Below are 15,437 nucleotides of genomic sequence, written 5' to 3' on the forward strand. Positions count from 1 at the left end.
ATCTCTCCTCCTTGCCCATGGCGCAAAGGTTAACGATATTGATCATGCTGGAAATACCCCTCTACATATTACAGTTCGAAGGCTGGATTATCATAACATAATGTCTTTTCTTATAGAACGGGGCGGTGATGCTACCATCGGTAATTCGGCAAATGAGACACCTGTCCATGTAGCCGCTTCCGGCGATGTATCCACCCCGGTTCTGGCGGAGAAAGTTGAGATACAGAATGGAGTCCTCACAACTCTAACAAACGAATTTTGGCAAGCACCGCGTCTTGCCCATCTATTTCCCCTGTCAATGTCGAACGCTGTCATAATTAGGACTTGAAAGATTGCGCTTTATCTTAGTAACTTAGTCGTTGGTCGAATGTTTCGCATAAGTGGAAGAAGTGCTGTTAGTGTCCCAACTTAACCCTAGCTTCTCACTACAGGGTATGGAACCTACCTACCCCTCATCTTATTCCCAATCACTTCCTTGCCTAACAAGTGTAACATTGCAACAGAATGCGACTTCACTTCCTGGTAATTCTTGCCAGGGCTATAACTTCTGCGAGTGGTGAACTTCGGCTATATAGCCGCTACTATGGCTAAGAAATCTCATAAACAAACAGGACAATCACCAGTAGGAAGACGTATTTAAAGAAGGTACCATATCGGACCATATTACCTCAATCGAGGATCTATCCGACCAGATTACCACGCCACAACAACCTATCATCCCTGTCATTAGCCCGCACATCCCAGACCAAGGTCCTGACAATAATCCAAAGGTCAAGGCAAGCCTGCTTTTGAGAAGCCTAAACGATGAATTAGAACCGGATTGCCTCCGTAACAAATCAACTTGGTGGTTTCGAACCTATGAAGGGCACTGTAATTGGCTGAAGTGAGGTGAATCGGGTGAAGGCTCTATTGGATCGGCCAGACCACGCGACTATCAACAATACACACACGCCGATGATATATCCAAGCCACGAGAAGGCTCAAACCCACAAGCCACTAGTAATTCGATTTTCAAAAGGAAGAAGACGATTTATTATGAACATACGCCTCTCCTTCTGGGGCTTATTGAGGTGAGAGTGTATCATCCGTGGATTCTCGATTCTTGGTGCTGACTTATTCAGTTCATCATGCATAACGTTACATATAGCCGAGTTTCTATCGATGAGTTAATTAAAGTCCCTATGCCAGAGGATGAGGAGGTATTTTCTATCAATACCACACTCAGAGTACCAAGAACAGCCGCAATGCCCGGAACGGGCACGTCCAGAAGTAACCCTCGTGAAAACATCAATATGGCAACAACATGGCTCGACATATCGTCTTTATATGGCAGCACCACTGATATAGCACATCGAATTTGATCAAAAGTTGATGGCAAACTTCTCACGCAAGAGGTCCAGTCCCCTGGGACCAGGGCAAAATCCTTTTACCTTCCCTTCAACAGCATGGGTGTACCGACCAACACGCGGCCTGGTGTAGAACCAGAGGGACTGTTTGCCGGAGGCGATCCTCGTACCAATGAAGACTGGCTGCTTCTTGGTATCCACACATTACTACTTCGTGAGCATAGCAGGCTCTGTGACATTCACAAGAAGCAGAAGCCGGGCTGGGACGATGAGCAGCTTTATCAGACCGTGCGACTCGTCATGTCTGCGAAAGATGGATTGATCGCCAACACATACCAAATGGCCTATTGGACGGAGAAGATGCCATGGCCAAGAGATGACGGATTTCCTCTGTACCGTCAGATGTTTGGTGAGAACGCATTAGAGAAAAACCCTGGCAACACGTATCCTTGGCCGCTTGTCACCAAAAAATGGAAAGCCAATGACGGTCTCTGCAGTGATGGCTGTTGTCTATCGCTTTCACGAGTTTATCATTCCGAGCTTCTCAATCAAGGATCAGAACAATGAGACATTATGGGAGCAAAACCTGTTTGAGACGAGCATTAATAGTACTGGGTTACTCAATGTCGGGCTGGAAAGAATTCTTGCTGGGGCTCTTTCGTCGCACATTCCCGACTTCAAGTCTGGAGTAGACGAGAGTTTCAGAAGCGCTGAAATCTACCGTGGGCGTCCCTTTGACGTTGTCGTCTCAAGTATTGTGCATGAGCAAGAGCAAGGGTTGTCGACATTCAACCAATATTTTCACGAGTACAACGCTCAGGATCAAGAAGTTGTTGTCCCAATTTGAGATACTTGAGATAAATTTTCGACTGACCCTGGAGTCATTGAGAATCTGAAGAGGCTCTACAAGCACCCTGACGATGTCGACATCGTCGTGGGCTGTCAACCTCATCATCAGCCTGTTTGTTTATTCGGCATGGGAAACTCTGACCGTTTCTCTATCGGCTTTGCGATGATGCGTTGTCTTCTTGTGGGCCGCCCGTGGGATTGCCATCCAAGTAACGCTCTGGAAGACCTGATATGGGAGCGAAAGGACGTACCCGGTTTTTCCAACTTTATTTTTTATAGCGACTTTTGGGTTAAGGAGCTGGATTTGCCAGCCCATGGTACGAATCTCCTGTGGCGTTTGATCACAGAAAACTCGGAGATCAATTGCGTTCAGAGATCGCCTTTGTTTCCACCTGACAAGGATACCAACCCAATTCACTGTTCAAAAGAAGTAGGTAAAGTTTCATTATCGGGCTGTTTTGTTGAAATTTTTCCAAATCGCCCTTTCGTTATTAAAACAAGGTCTTTGTAGCTTCATCGCTATAGTCATCATCACAACGGGCAGCGGCATCCTAGCAATCATACACTACCTGCGATGGAAGACTTCGGGGAGACGCAAAACCTGAACTAAAGAACTCTATTGTCTTGGGATAATCTTCTTATGCATATAAGTGCCTGTAAGTAAAGCTGTCATAAGCTACGGAGGGAAGAGAGAAACACTAACGCCATTACTACTATATTGGTCGAACTTTGACTTCATAAAATACTTTAAATATGACCAAAGTAAATCTCACAAGTCATTCTAATCGAGGAATGTCCTAACGTGTTGTTTGTAACAGCGGTATGATATCAGATTGTCATACGAAACTTAAGTAAATTTCTTTGAAGGATTTCCTTGTTGTTCTCCAATTCCTCCATGTCCCAGTTCACAATGATGAACCTGCCGGAGAGCCAGTCCCGCCTCTCACGAGATAACCAGACCATAGTATCGGCGGCCAGCTCCAGTCTATCATTCAGATGAGAATGCATCGCTAGGGGTATGTTCAAAGCGAGCTCGGTCTTGATCCCACCTGGATGAATCGATATGACCACTAATCCCTGCTCGTAATATTTCTTATTGATGAACTCAGTAAAACGGCAGAGAGCGAACTTGCTCGTCTGGTACGCTGATGCTCCAGGAACGATGATCTGAACTCCGACACTACTGATATTGATTATAGTTTTGGCCGATGAGTTGAGAAGCAGCGCGATGAAATAGCGGGCGGACAGGTAAATTCCTTCCATGGTGACCTCCCAAGTCCACCACTCCGACGGGTCAGACTCGGTGACGGGCTTCCATTCCTCAAGGCATCCTGCATTGTTGATCAAGATGTCTAGGCTGCCGTCGAGTATATCCTTGGCAGTCTCGGCGGCGGCTTTAACCGACTCTTCTGACGTGAGATCCAGTCTGATAGAATGAACGAGTGGTTGGGGCCAATTTGCCTTCTTGGCGGCATCTCTGATAGCCGCTTCAATCTTGGTCATGTCAGAACGAGCAGCCAGGATGATTTTCGAGCAACCTGCCATATCGAAGCCAATTGCGGTAGCCTTCCAGATCCCCTTGGAGGCGCCGGTGATGAAGACTGATTTGCCGGCCAAGTCTGCTTTGGATGGATTAATGAAAGGATAAGTGTCGTTATGCGTAGAGACGTAGCTGGCCAGAGTAGGCGAGTTAGTCTCACGCAAAGAATAACCGTGAGCTGACATGATAAGTCTGAAAATGCACTGTCAAAGTGGTATTGGTCAGGTTCGCGGAGGTACCAACAGGCGTTGGTTTACCGCAACTGACGGTTCAATTAGCAATTTAGTCTAGCACTGATCCTGATTAAAAAGTAGAATTTGCATTTCGAATCAAAAAATGATAGTTTTATTATCATTAAACTGGTTCCAAATCTCCTGCAATGTGTGGAAATGTATATCTCTAAAGTACTCCTGCTTTTGCTTTTCTACCTCTCGTTCTGGACATCTTGCAGCACCAGACGCGGAGTACAGCTGCAATTGTGCAAAAGTGATATCGTCCACTGAATTACCAGGCATAAGCGTGTCAATTACCTCGTTCAGGGTGCTGACTTGAACTGTAAACTTGGGACGCTCTCGCCTGATCGTATCCACGATTTCCCGCCATGTAAGTCTTTGACCCGACATGAAGGTGTATGGTGCCCAAATTGGCCCATTCACCAATGCTACAAGCCCTTTCACCACATCTCGCGCGAGAGTGATATCGATAGAGTCTTGCAAGCTTCCGGGGACAGAGAATTTCTCATTATCAAAGTCAATTAATGACCCCTCTCTCATATTTCGAATGTATCGGTTCGACGCCGGGATAAAATAATCTGCGAAAAATCCGATACAGACAATAGTCCACTCGACTTGGTCTTGCTGCTTCAAGGCCTGTCGGACACGTTCATTGATGTTTCGGAAGTAAGCTGGCTGATCGGGATAGTCGCGAGTGTTGCCTGCAAACTCGGATGGAATGAAACGTTTGCAAGACGCGCTTCGCCGGCAAGCAGCCAAGAGTTGGAGGTGTATATTGACGTAAGTCTGGGACATGTCCACTATAGTGGAGATTAGGGCTTTGCAGCCTCTCAATGCCTCGTCAAGTGAGGTGCTTGAGTAATCGGTCATGAATTGTTGTACCCCTTCTTTTGCTAAGTGAGGCTTGTATGTGCGAGTAAGGATGACAAGGTCAAGCCCTGCCCTTGGAAATTCTTCGACCATGTATCTGGCCAGATCGCCCGATCCGGCAATTGCGATGGACATGATTGACCACAGGTTGACCGGGGAATGATAAGGGGTGAGCTGGGTTGATGAATGTAAGGTATATACTGATATGAACTTTTTTGACGCAATCTAATCATACTTTCCTTGGAGTGGAAGGATTTCATAAGGCGTATAAGTACCCGGTGTCAATGCGATAGTTGAGCGTTACTTGTTTCCATTTTCAGTAATGTAAAGATGTTAAAATACCTTGGCTACATCTCGGGTAACCGCTCAATTTGGAAATTTCTATGTGGGGCTGGTTCTGAGTCGCAACCATGTTATTCACGGTGTCTCCGGAAGACAAGACACTAGCCATTTCCATGTCAAGGCGGACTCACTCTTCGGCTAACTTCACTCAAGATCTTCATGACCTTACTAAAGTCAATCGTCGTATGCGTATCGGTGTTGCATTGAAAGCCTTGATACAAGTACGCGTCAATTTCAAGCACCGGTATTCGGGTAACCCAGCCGTATGATAGTAAGAAATACCTAGACAGCAAGTAGTTCAAGGCCACAGACAACTAACTTTAGAACTGTACGTCTTACTCAGAGGTCTCAATTTATTTTACAAACCCCGAGCCACGCGTCTGCGGCTATCGCCACAGTAATATTAGTTCGGTATTCGAAACTGTTCAACCTCAGGCTTCAATCTTACGATCGACCTTCTCAGCGCCTTTATTGACATCAACAAAGTACAAGGAGCACAAATTCCGACGATGATATTAAAACATGTGTTTCATATGGATCGGCATGGAAACCAGTATATCTGAGCATTCCAGTACTTCCGTGAGTACTGGAATCAAGGTCGGAATGAATCCGAGTACTAACCTGAATCTTGGCGCCTTATCTCATGTTCCCCACTATCCTTTTGGCGATATCTCGAATATACCCAAATTACACTAGGTAGACCAAACACAAGGTAAACGATTCATTATATACCTAACCCACCTTATGCGTCCTAAGAAATTCAGATGCATTTCAACAGTACAGTACGTGCGAATAAATTCACAGTTTCTCATGGCATAAAACTAGCTTCAGGTAGAAGATGATACCAGCAACCCAGAAAGGAGTGTTAGACAAGCACTCTGTAGCATGCAATTCCAGGAACCCGGTACAAATATGAACTTGACAGTCAGAAGGCACATGGTTTCCAGTGGCAAATGTAATCTACGCTAGCTTCGAGGAAAGTTTATATTAGCTCAAGGAGTGCATTGTTATTGGGGCTAGTATTGAACTGGTATAGATCCGGGGTAGATTGTTGGGGTCATTGCCCTGGTGCCGTCGATAAGAGAGACCCATCTCGCATCTCGTCTCAAACAAGAAAGTCGTTCCCAAATCGATGCGGGGTAGATATACGAGAACACGCCTCAAGCTTTAGGATTGGCCTTGTTTTCGGGGCCTATGGATAGCCTCGAATTGGAGATATGTATAAATTCCAACGATAACTTCCTCTGTTTGATCAAATCGATCCTAACCCTTCTCAAACAAGATAACAGTGAAATCATTCACTTCTTTCATCAAACCGAAACGACCTACTTTTTCTTCCCTTAGCCATTGATCAACCACGGGCAATATGGCTCCCCCAGAGGCAGAAAAGCCAGTTGATCACACTCTCAACCGCCGCCCTTCCGTCAGCAAGGGTGAAAATACAGAGATCAGTAATGACGCTGCGAGACTAATGGGTAAGGTGGTCCCCAAATTATTAGCATTATCTGGATTTTTAACATCCTCTCAGCAATGGGCTACCAGCCCCAGATGAGGAGAGATATCAGCACTCTTCAGCTAATTGGGGTGGCTTTCATGGTCACAGCATCCTGGCTTGGAGTACTGGGTGGTTTTACAACTGGAGTAGTGGTCGGAGGATCAGTTTGCCTCATCTATGGTCTGATCATTGTCGGTGTCTTTAGCACCTTTTTTGCTATCACCCTTGGAGAATTGGCGAGCGCTATGCCTACAGCTGGAGGTCAGTACTACTGGGTTTCTGTCCTTGCCCCCAAGAAGCTCTCTCGCCCCTCGGCCTTCTTTACCGGTCTCTGCAACCTGGCCGGCGGTGTCGTGGCCACTGCTGGCTCTAGTGTTTTGCTTGGCAACATGGTGTTGGCCTGTGTTAAGCTCTATCAGCCGTCATTGTGAGTCAGCCCTGGTCTCATTAGCTACCCCTATCTTTCGAGGCTTATCGTCATTATTAGCGAGATCCATGCCTGGCAGAATTGGCTGATCGGCCTTGCGTTCAACTGGACCGCCTGTTCAGTCAATATGAGCAAGAAGACCGTCGCCAGGACCTTGTCTGTAGGCATGTTCATCAGTATTGCCGTTGTTATCGGTCTCGTTATTTCCATCCCAGCCACCAGTCCCGAACATACCGACGCGAAGTTTATCTTCACGAGCACCGAGAATGTGAGTGGCTGGAGCTCGCATGGCATGGCCTTCCTTGTTGGCCTAATCAACGCCAACTATAGTTTTGGTCTCATTGATACCGCAGTGCACTTGGCCGAAGACATTACCAACCCTGAGAAGACCGTGCCAAAGGCTCTCTTATTGACCGTTGGGATCAGCTTTTTTACAGCTTGGCCGCTTGCTATTCTACTAATGTATTGCTTGTCAGACTTTGAAGCTATTGTCAGCACCCCAACAGGCCTCCCTTTGCTAGAGCTCTTCCACTTCGCATTCAGGGGCAATAAGGCAGCAGCGGTGGCAATGCTGGCCTTGGTAGCCTTTTGCTACTCAATCGCCATGGCTTCACTTCATGCCTATATGTCCAAGATCTGCTGGGCTTTTGCAAGGGACAACGGCCTCCCTATGTCTCACCTTTGGTCCAGGGTTCACCCAGCCCTCAATGTCCCTATATACGCCCTCATTCTCTGCGCTACCCTTGTCTCAATTCTATCGACACTTGTTATGGCTTCGACGACAGCCTTCAATAGGTAAATGGCTTTAAATATTAACAAATGACTAGTGACTAACTTCTATGTAGTCTCGCTGCTGGCGTCATTATATTTCCATCTCTAACATATACCTTACCAGCTATCTATTCTTTACTTCCCAGTAATAAACATATCAAAGGCCCCTTCAACCTGGGTGCTATTGGGACCCTTTCCAAGATCATGACAGCTACCTTCTGCATTTTCGCCATTATCATCTATTCGTTTCCTTATTTCATGCCTGCAACTGCAAGCAGTGAGTGTCCTCCTAACCTTTTACTCGCCGCCCACTAACTCCTCCCACCAGACATGAACTATGTGTCGGCTATTCTCGGAATCTTTTGTATCTGGACAGTGGGCGACTGGTTTGTGCGTGCTCGCAAAACCTTTATTATTCGAGAGGTGGAGGATGAGATAGCCCGGGCTCAATAGTAACATTAATGAGTGTAAAGTAGAAAGGAAGAAGTCTGAAGAATAGCAGGTTTGAAGATAATCCGAAGCAATATTTCTTTTCAGAAGTAGAGATTGTGGCCCAGTGAAAGCTCCCTCATGTCTTTTCCAAGGGTGGTAAATGATCAATAACTGAATATCGATGTCTACGCTCCAAAGATACAAAGACTAAGAAAACATTCACCCCCAGTATCGTATAGCACACTCAATATCTAGGGCGATCTGTTATGCTAGATGACGTTCCAGGCGTAGATGCATTAGCATGAACGGATGGTCCTTTACGTTTTTGTCCCCCCCGCTTTGGCACACTTATTTTCTGCTCGGGAATATTCCCAATGAGGAAAGAATCTGTCCCTAGCCGGCCGCGGAATAAAGTAGTGGCTGTTCTGGCCGGTTGTCAACCTTTTCTGTGATTTGGGTTCCTTCTTTTTCACTGTTTCCTTTTCCACCAGTTTTACTCACGACCAACCCCGCACCGGTCGATCACCAAGTGATTAAGTAGCTGTCAACGGATAAACGCCTCAATAGACACAATGTCTTTGCTCATTGAACAGGTGAATTGGAGTTTTCTTCTTAACTACATAGCGGAAAGCTCAGACTCTTAGATCTACACATATCCTATCAAGTCCCTTAGAGGCGTACGACTCGAATCAATACGAGCCCTTCCTACTGGCTTCGCATATGATCGTCATTTTATGCTGTGGGATGTTGAGAAGAAGAAGGGTCTTCATGTCGGCCTTCGATCCTCTCTTTGTCTCTTCACCACCAGCTTAACTCCTGAGCATGAACCTCAAAGTATCAAGGTGCACTATGGTCTTAGCCATACGTTTGATAAGCCAAACAAACATGTCGATCCATCTCCATTGATGGTACCCTTGGTCCCGAACGTGAAGGGGCTACCACAGGTAACCGTGACGATGCACTTAAGTCCTTGTTTAGCGTTTGACATGGGACAAAAATACAACGACTGGTTTAGCGACCGACTCGGATTTTCTGTCAAACTTCTCTACATCGGAGACCATCGCAGAAAGGTTCTGGGAAACATGGGCCAGGGAGTCAGCATTAGTACGGTCCAAACTGAGCCGTGGTTAGCGATTATTCCGGCAGCCTTCTTCTTGGGTTACTTTCTGCTTCCACAACATGCACCAAGTCAGACCCAGTTAATCATTGCTATTCTGGCGGTGGTTTCAAGTTGTGCGGTTGTGTTGCAACAATTGGGGCTGTGGAAAAATTCCAAGAAGCCCTTGATCACCTTCGCGGACCTCGCTGCGTATCTTATCATCAGTCGAAAGAGCTACGAAGACGTCAATGACAGGCTTCCAGACGAGGAGGAGATGGACATCACCAAATTCCGGGCCAACATTGTTGTTTCGGGAGCCGAAGAAGCATATGAAGAAGACTTTTGGGCTGAATTGCAATTCCGAGGGAGCATCGCCATGAAGTTAACCCAGAACTGCGCTAGGTGCAGTAGCCTCAATGTGGACTATGCTACTGGCAAAGCTGGCACCAGTGAGGCTGGTAAGGTTTTGAATAAATTAAGCAAAGACAGGAGAATTGATCCAGGTGTTAAATGGAGTCCGGTATTTGGAAGATATGGCTTTATCATGCCAGGTTTCTCTTCAGATGGCACTGTCGTCTTCAATGTAGGTGACAAAGTCGAGGTAACAAAGCGCAACTCACAACGAACAATCACAGGCAAGTAGGGTGCTTTCGGTAGCAACAAACTACGTGTAGCTAACAAAGATTGTGCAGATTACCCCAGAAGTTAATTGCTAATGTGATTGGTTCTCGAAAACAAGAGACAGCGGACTCCAGGGTCAAAGGATACTGTATGTCAATGCCGGGGAAGATATAGGTTGACAAGCACGTTCGTTTCAAGATCCTATCCCTTAAGCTTTTCGGTATCAGTCTCAACGAGTAAATGGCCTCATCTTTACATAACATGCATGAAAAAAGCCAATTGCAATGAGACGAATCCCTAGGTTTTCTGCTCGAGATCTACATTAGAAGTGTTTGTCTGACACGCTCATAACCGTGAAACGTTAATATAACACCATGCTGGAAAGGCCGTTGCCGATTAATTACGTATAAGCTGTTGAATACCACGATATAGATGCTCAAGTCATCATAATCCCAGTCCGGAGTTCCAATTTTATATTTCATGAAGCTATGTTGGCGAGAATGAAGTCGGAATTAAGAATAGCATAACTTCCAACCTTTTGTCAAACTCAGATCTAACCATGATACCCCCAAGCCGCAGTCTCGCAGAGGCCAAAGCTCTTCTAATAGCTGGACAGACCGCATATAGATTGGAAAGCGGGCTAATGAATAGAGCGCCTTGTATCGCGATATAACTTTATTCCTCAAGTCAGTGTCTGCAGATGTAAGCTCAGCTGCAGCGCTAAGCAGAGGTAGGGACTGGTAGTTGACGCAGGGCTCGGTGAGGGGAGTTTCGAGCATGCTTTCTATGGTCTGTAAAGCAAGAGATCTGATATTTGATGCAGAACCGGGCTCATTGTCGTTTTGATCATGACCATCTCGTTTATCGAAAGATGAGAACGTGTCAGAACTCTCGACGAGATGGCGTGCCTCATACAGCATCAACAGGCCATGATTTCGGTAAGCGCAACTCAAGTCGCGGATATACTTATCGCCACGGGTTGGCAACCATGCTAAAAGTTGTCTTTCGGCTTCTCCGTCGTCAAAGTCTGGGTCTGCATGGCCACGATCGTAAAGCCGTCTACAGTGACGACCAACATCAGCAACCTTTGAATAAAGCTCCGAGGAGAAGCCTATCATAGGATGAAAGCAATCAGGGTCCTGTCCCAACTTTGGTATCCCTTGATTTAGAACATTGTCGGGGTCATCGAGAATCGAGCACGTCATATCCCAATAGAGAAACCAACCATACAGGAGCTGGATTAGAGGGTCTGCCTCATTCCTTGAACCAGCCATATTTCTTGGGCCAGCCAGAATAACCTTTATAAGAGCACGGGCCCCATCCAGGTGCTCTTTACCCCATGATTCAGGGCGTGACTCGATCCAGGAAGAGGATACTCCGAGTAGAAAGACGGTGAGTATAGAAGTAATAGAGATGGTTTCGGAATCCTGGACCTGCAGCTCCTCGCGAACTAGTCTCATAGAATGACCACGTTCTTGTAGGCAGAGAGTAAGAGCTCGGTCATTAAAGAAGACCTCATGGCCAGCACTGATGCTCTGTATCGCGTGGAGTAGTGAAGGGCTAGCTACCATATATGGTAAGAGAGGTAGCGCTAAGGGGTTGTGATTCTTGTCGATGCAGAGGCCTTGACTGACCTGCTCAATCCAGTATTGAACGAGCCTCTTATTTGGAGGGTTATCGGCGGGCCAGGAGTTGAGGAGCGCCATATTGGACAGCCAAGGCATCTCAATTCGCCACCGAGCTGGGCGGTTGCTAGCCATGCAGACGGAGCCGCGACGTTGGCAGCGTAGGCATACTGGAAAGGTCTCATCGCACTTGACGCGTCGGATTCGGCATTCTAAACAACCCAGACGACTCTTTGTGCGTTGAGGCTTGGAGCTTTCCTCGCAACGGGACGTGGAATGGGAGGGGAAGGATATTTGGCAAGCAGACGGTTCATGCTCATGGGCTTCAATCGCCTTTTGATACTTGGAACCGTTGGCAAATCTCACTTTGAAGGGGCGTTTGGTCGCGACACTCATATTGCGTTGTGGGTATTCTACAGTATTGCAGAGCTTGACGGACAATTCTTCAGCTTGAATTGAATTGATGAGGGGTTGAAGGAGGAAAAGGAAAAGGTTCATGGAGATGCGTGATTAGCGGTTATCTCCCGGCACTCCGGCCCCAGCTGTGAGTTAAACTCTTCTGGGCTACGCTTATCCCCATGTACTGTAGTGGGTGGAGCTGGACGTCACTTACCCCGCGTGCGGTACTCAGAGACCCGGGCTGATGGGTTCTGGAGCGTCAAATCTGCCTGTGGTTGGTTGGAGATAGGAAATGATTGCCTCAGGGCTCAAGGATGAGATAAGACCAGTCAGAAAGAGATAAGGGTCGTAGTCGATATGATAGCCAGATTGGAAGCTGATAGATATTGATTGTATCGTATGGTTCAAGATACAATGAATGAAGAATCTACCTATTGTCGATGCTTGAGACATTTCTGCTGCTATTGTGATCTCGTGTTCTTGCATTTTTGATTCGGGATACTCTTGAGGGAGAGAGGAGGTGTAGGCTTTTATGCATTACAGGCGAAGGATATAAGTTGATACCAGTGGAAGAATAATCCTTAGGGGCCTATATATCTAAGTACAGAGGACTTTACTATACTTATATTATAGAGAAAAGGTTTTTTTTTATGAGGTAAAGGTGCCTAGGAAATGAGAGAGAACAGACACCTTTATACCATCATCGTCGGTGCGACTGATGCAGGCAGTCACGCCACCGTCGGAAAGTGCATGCGGGGTATCAGGCCTGTATGAAAGCGGAAGCAGGTGTATCTGGTTTCAGGCATGCCAGAATTATTGGTATCCGGCTGGGACCTAAGGTTGTGGATGGATCTTAACATGTCCTACGCGCAACAACGGTTTCTTTCTTCAAGCGGTTTAGCCTAGTCGAACGCTGTAAGACTCCCCTGTAGGGTACTCCCTTGAGGTCTATTATTCCAACTCAAGTCCTTATTACCGCCGCAGTCGATAGAATAGATCGGGACCATGTCTTTGCTGCAGCATGCGAGAAGCATTTGCTGGGCTGGCCACGCAACCAGGAGGGCATCCCGCTCTTGTCAACCACTTATAAAATACATACCGAGAATATTCAGCAGCGTTAAGAAGCAAAGATCTTAACTACAGGTTGGCCGTGAGGTTTTTGTTAGCGTTTGCAATAATGATCTCAGACGTGCGCTGCCCCACGGCCAGAACAGTGAGTATGAGGTTGATTATAGGGATTAGAGGAAACACGCTGGCATCGGCAATCCGTAGCCTTTTGACTTGATGCTAAGTTTGGGGGGAACAACAACCATCAGGCCATGAACAACATCTCCCATCTTGGCCGTGCCACATGGATAGTACACCGTATTGGTGTCTTTCGGCGGTACTCGGACAGCTCCTGATCAGTCTGGCACCCAGACCCAGGGGCTACCCCACGTTTGATCCATTTGCTCAATAGGTGCTGGCTAACAATTTCTCGAGCGGTCCTTCGAGGTCAGACAATAGTCTTCTCATCATAGCCATCGGGGTCAGTGAAATAGCGGAAATTAATGGCAGGATGCTCTCCGGGATCGGCAGACTTGAGGGATATTTTGCCACATGAGCGAGATCAAGTAACATGGGGTGTCAAAGAAATTACAGTTTTAGGCGATGCATAGCCCAGAGCTGCCTGGTGGACGTCGAATGGTATGGTGTAGATATGCATCAGTGCATCAGGAGCAGTACCATCGCCCCCTTGGATATTGGGAGGCTCTCGGCAGGCAAGGAGAGCGACGTCGGCCCACAAGACTGTCTTGTCCTCGCGAGGCTCGTGGAGCTCCCAAGTGATGATCACCTCGGGATGGTTCTGCAAGTTCTCTCCCACGCCCAGCAAGTCGTTGATGACCTGGATGCCAAGGTTCTCAAGCTCTTCTCAAACGCCTATGCCGAAGAGTCCAATCGAGGTGTCATTCGCGCCGGCGCACAAAATGGTTTCCTTCTTGGCATTGATGCTCAACTTGCGACTAAATTGCAGAGTAACGTTCACACCAGTGGTGAAGCCATCTATCACGTCGATGCGATAAATCCAGGCGTTGGTTAGTACTGTGAGATTCAGTCGCTTCTCTTCGCCCCTCAAGATAGGATAGATGTAAGCAACGCTTGCATTGACTCGGTATCCAGTGTCCTGGTCATACGTCAAGGAGCAGAGAGAGACACCGCTCTTGGAGATACTCATAGCCGAGGTTATTTCGTGGTTAACGCTGTCCACATTTGGGATCTTGAGGGCCTTGTTCGTTAACTACAAGAAGCCATAAACGATAGGCTTTTGATGACGGTCGTAAATCAGCATAACGGTTGCGCGAATCTTGTCTATCAGACGCTTCGCAGTCTCCAAATTTCAGCCAACTGCACCGGCCTCTTGCCACTTCTGGACGTCGTGCTCAAGCAAGGCTACCATTGTGGCTAGAACAACCACTGAGCACCTTGGCCCGCAAATGGAAGATATTGCTGTTTACTAGGATGAGTCCGTTAGTCTTGCGTGAGAGAAGTTGAGGGATGGACAAAACCCACCATTGGGCTGCTCCGTGGATTTGAACCCGTAGTCGAATTCACCGCCCATAAGGTTGTCCATACTTCGCAAGTCAAGGATCGACTTGTTATCCAAGTCGCTCGGTCCAGCCCCTATCATAGGAATCTTGCAATCTGGTAGTGCTTCTGCCAGCCGACTTGCAGTCACACAGCCGGCTTCGCCTCCTCTAATAATAATGTAGTTATAGTTGGTGTTTGTGAGATCCGCAACGATTGCCATTTTAGACAGGGCACAACAAAATGGATTCAGAGCAGTTTCTATAGAGCAGATATCATATGAATTAAAATAAATAAATAAATAGAAGTTACAATGAGTAAATTGCTGTTTGCTTGATTTTATTTAATCATTGCATCCAAAGCTGAGCTTCATGTGTGGGGACGCGAGTGATCCTTCAGATCTCCCGGGATTGCTGCAAGATAATTAGCAGCGACTTTCACAGTATTGTAATGCAGTAATGCAGCAAATTGAATAGCTACTGATCTGCTCTTCATCCAAAAAAGGAACTACTGTTCGACAATGTCATTTCGCCTGGATCTGTATGAAACATTGGGGATTTTGACTACCTACCCAGTTGGTTTGGGGACTGCTGGGTCACCGAAGCAACCCCGCACATTTCTTACCTGATCTGGCGAGTTTCCGACGACCCCCCACAAGCTATTGCAATGTGGGCGCCAAGCGAATACGTGTGGTTGCACTTGTCTAGCGCTATAGACACCTACCCAAAAAAGAAGAGAAACGAGACACAATAAGTAGAAGAGCCGAGTGGAAAGGATTGACACACTAAATAATTTGGCACAATGGGCACAGTGGGCCACTGGA

The 15,437-nt window shown here is 46.9% G+C and overlaps 7 protein-coding genes across 7 annotated transcripts; 3 read left to right on the forward strand and 4 right to left on the reverse strand.

Annotated features, from left to right (window-relative positions):
* Nucleotides 1-1,445: 1,445 nt before the first annotated feature.
* Nucleotides 1,446-2,193, forward strand: FOBCDRAFT_280734 (heme peroxidase; the record flags this gene model as incomplete). The annotated part of the gene is made up of 2 exons (XM_054707251.1): nucleotides 1,446-1,755; nucleotides 1,844-2,193. 2 exons carry the CDS (start codon nucleotides 1,446-1,448, stop codon nucleotides 2,191-2,193), a joined length of 660 nt encoding a protein of 219 aa, XP_054563226.1.
* An 830-nt stretch (nucleotides 2,194-3,023) lies between these two features.
* Nucleotides 3,024-3,920, reverse strand: FOBCDRAFT_145612 (uncharacterized protein; the record flags this gene model as incomplete). Its single annotated transcript, XM_054707252.1, has 1 exon — nucleotides 3,024-3,920. One exon carries the CDS (start codon nucleotides 3,918-3,920, stop codon nucleotides 3,024-3,026), a length of 897 nt encoding a protein of 298 aa, XP_054563227.1.
* Nucleotides 3,921-4,064: 144 nt separating this feature from the next.
* FOBCDRAFT_146986 (uncharacterized protein) lies at nucleotides 4,065-4,973 on the reverse strand (the record flags this gene model as incomplete). The annotated part of the gene is made up of 1 exon (XM_059608248.1): nucleotides 4,065-4,973. The coding sequence occupies one exon, from the start codon at nucleotides 4,971-4,973 to the stop codon at nucleotides 4,065-4,067; it is 909 nt and encodes a 302-aa protein (XP_059467994.1).
* Nucleotides 4,974-6,546: 1,573 nt separating this feature from the next.
* On the forward strand, nucleotides 6,547-8,326 carry FOBCDRAFT_207816 (amino acid/polyamine transporter I; the record flags this gene model as incomplete). Its single annotated transcript, XM_054707253.1, has 5 exons — nucleotides 6,547-6,655; nucleotides 6,709-7,102; nucleotides 7,163-7,897; nucleotides 7,948-8,150; nucleotides 8,202-8,326. 5 exons carry the CDS (start codon nucleotides 6,547-6,549, stop codon nucleotides 8,324-8,326), a joined length of 1,566 nt encoding a protein of 521 aa, XP_054563228.1.
* Nucleotides 8,327-8,877: 551 nt separating this feature from the next.
* Nucleotides 8,878-10,047, forward strand: FOBCDRAFT_207817 (MOSC domain-containing protein; the record flags this gene model as incomplete). The annotated part of the gene is made up of 2 exons (XM_054707254.1): nucleotides 8,878-8,898; nucleotides 8,950-10,047. The coding sequence occupies 2 exons, from the start codon at nucleotides 8,878-8,880 to the stop codon at nucleotides 10,045-10,047; spliced, it is 1,119 nt and encodes a 372-aa protein (XP_054563229.1).
* Nucleotides 10,048-10,549: 502 nt separating this feature from the next.
* FOBCDRAFT_169916 (fungal-specific transcription factor domain-containing protein) lies at nucleotides 10,550-12,106 on the reverse strand (the record flags this gene model as incomplete). The annotated part of the gene is made up of 1 exon (XM_054707255.2): nucleotides 10,550-12,106. A coding segment is annotated over exon 1 (1,497 nt), but the record flags the coding sequence as incomplete, so codon positions are not given.
* A 1,080-nt stretch (nucleotides 12,107-13,186) lies between these two features.
* On the reverse strand, nucleotides 13,187-14,837 carry FOBCDRAFT_244683 (uncharacterized protein; the record flags this gene model as incomplete). The annotated part of the gene is made up of 8 exons (XM_059610624.1): nucleotides 13,187-13,322; nucleotides 13,414-13,511; nucleotides 13,551-13,628; nucleotides 13,668-13,960; nucleotides 14,054-14,289; nucleotides 14,329-14,398; nucleotides 14,484-14,543; nucleotides 14,600-14,837. The coding sequence occupies 8 exons, from the start codon at nucleotides 14,835-14,837 to the stop codon at nucleotides 13,187-13,189; spliced, it is 1,209 nt and encodes a 402-aa protein (XP_059466067.1).
* Nucleotides 14,838-15,437: the final 600 nt, after the last annotated feature.

This window comes from Fusarium oxysporum, chromosome X (genome assembly GCF_013085055.1).
Source record: "Fusarium oxysporum Fo47 chromosome X, complete sequence".
NCBI lineage: Eukaryota > Fungi > Ascomycota > Sordariomycetes > Hypocreales > Nectriaceae > Fusarium > Fusarium oxysporum.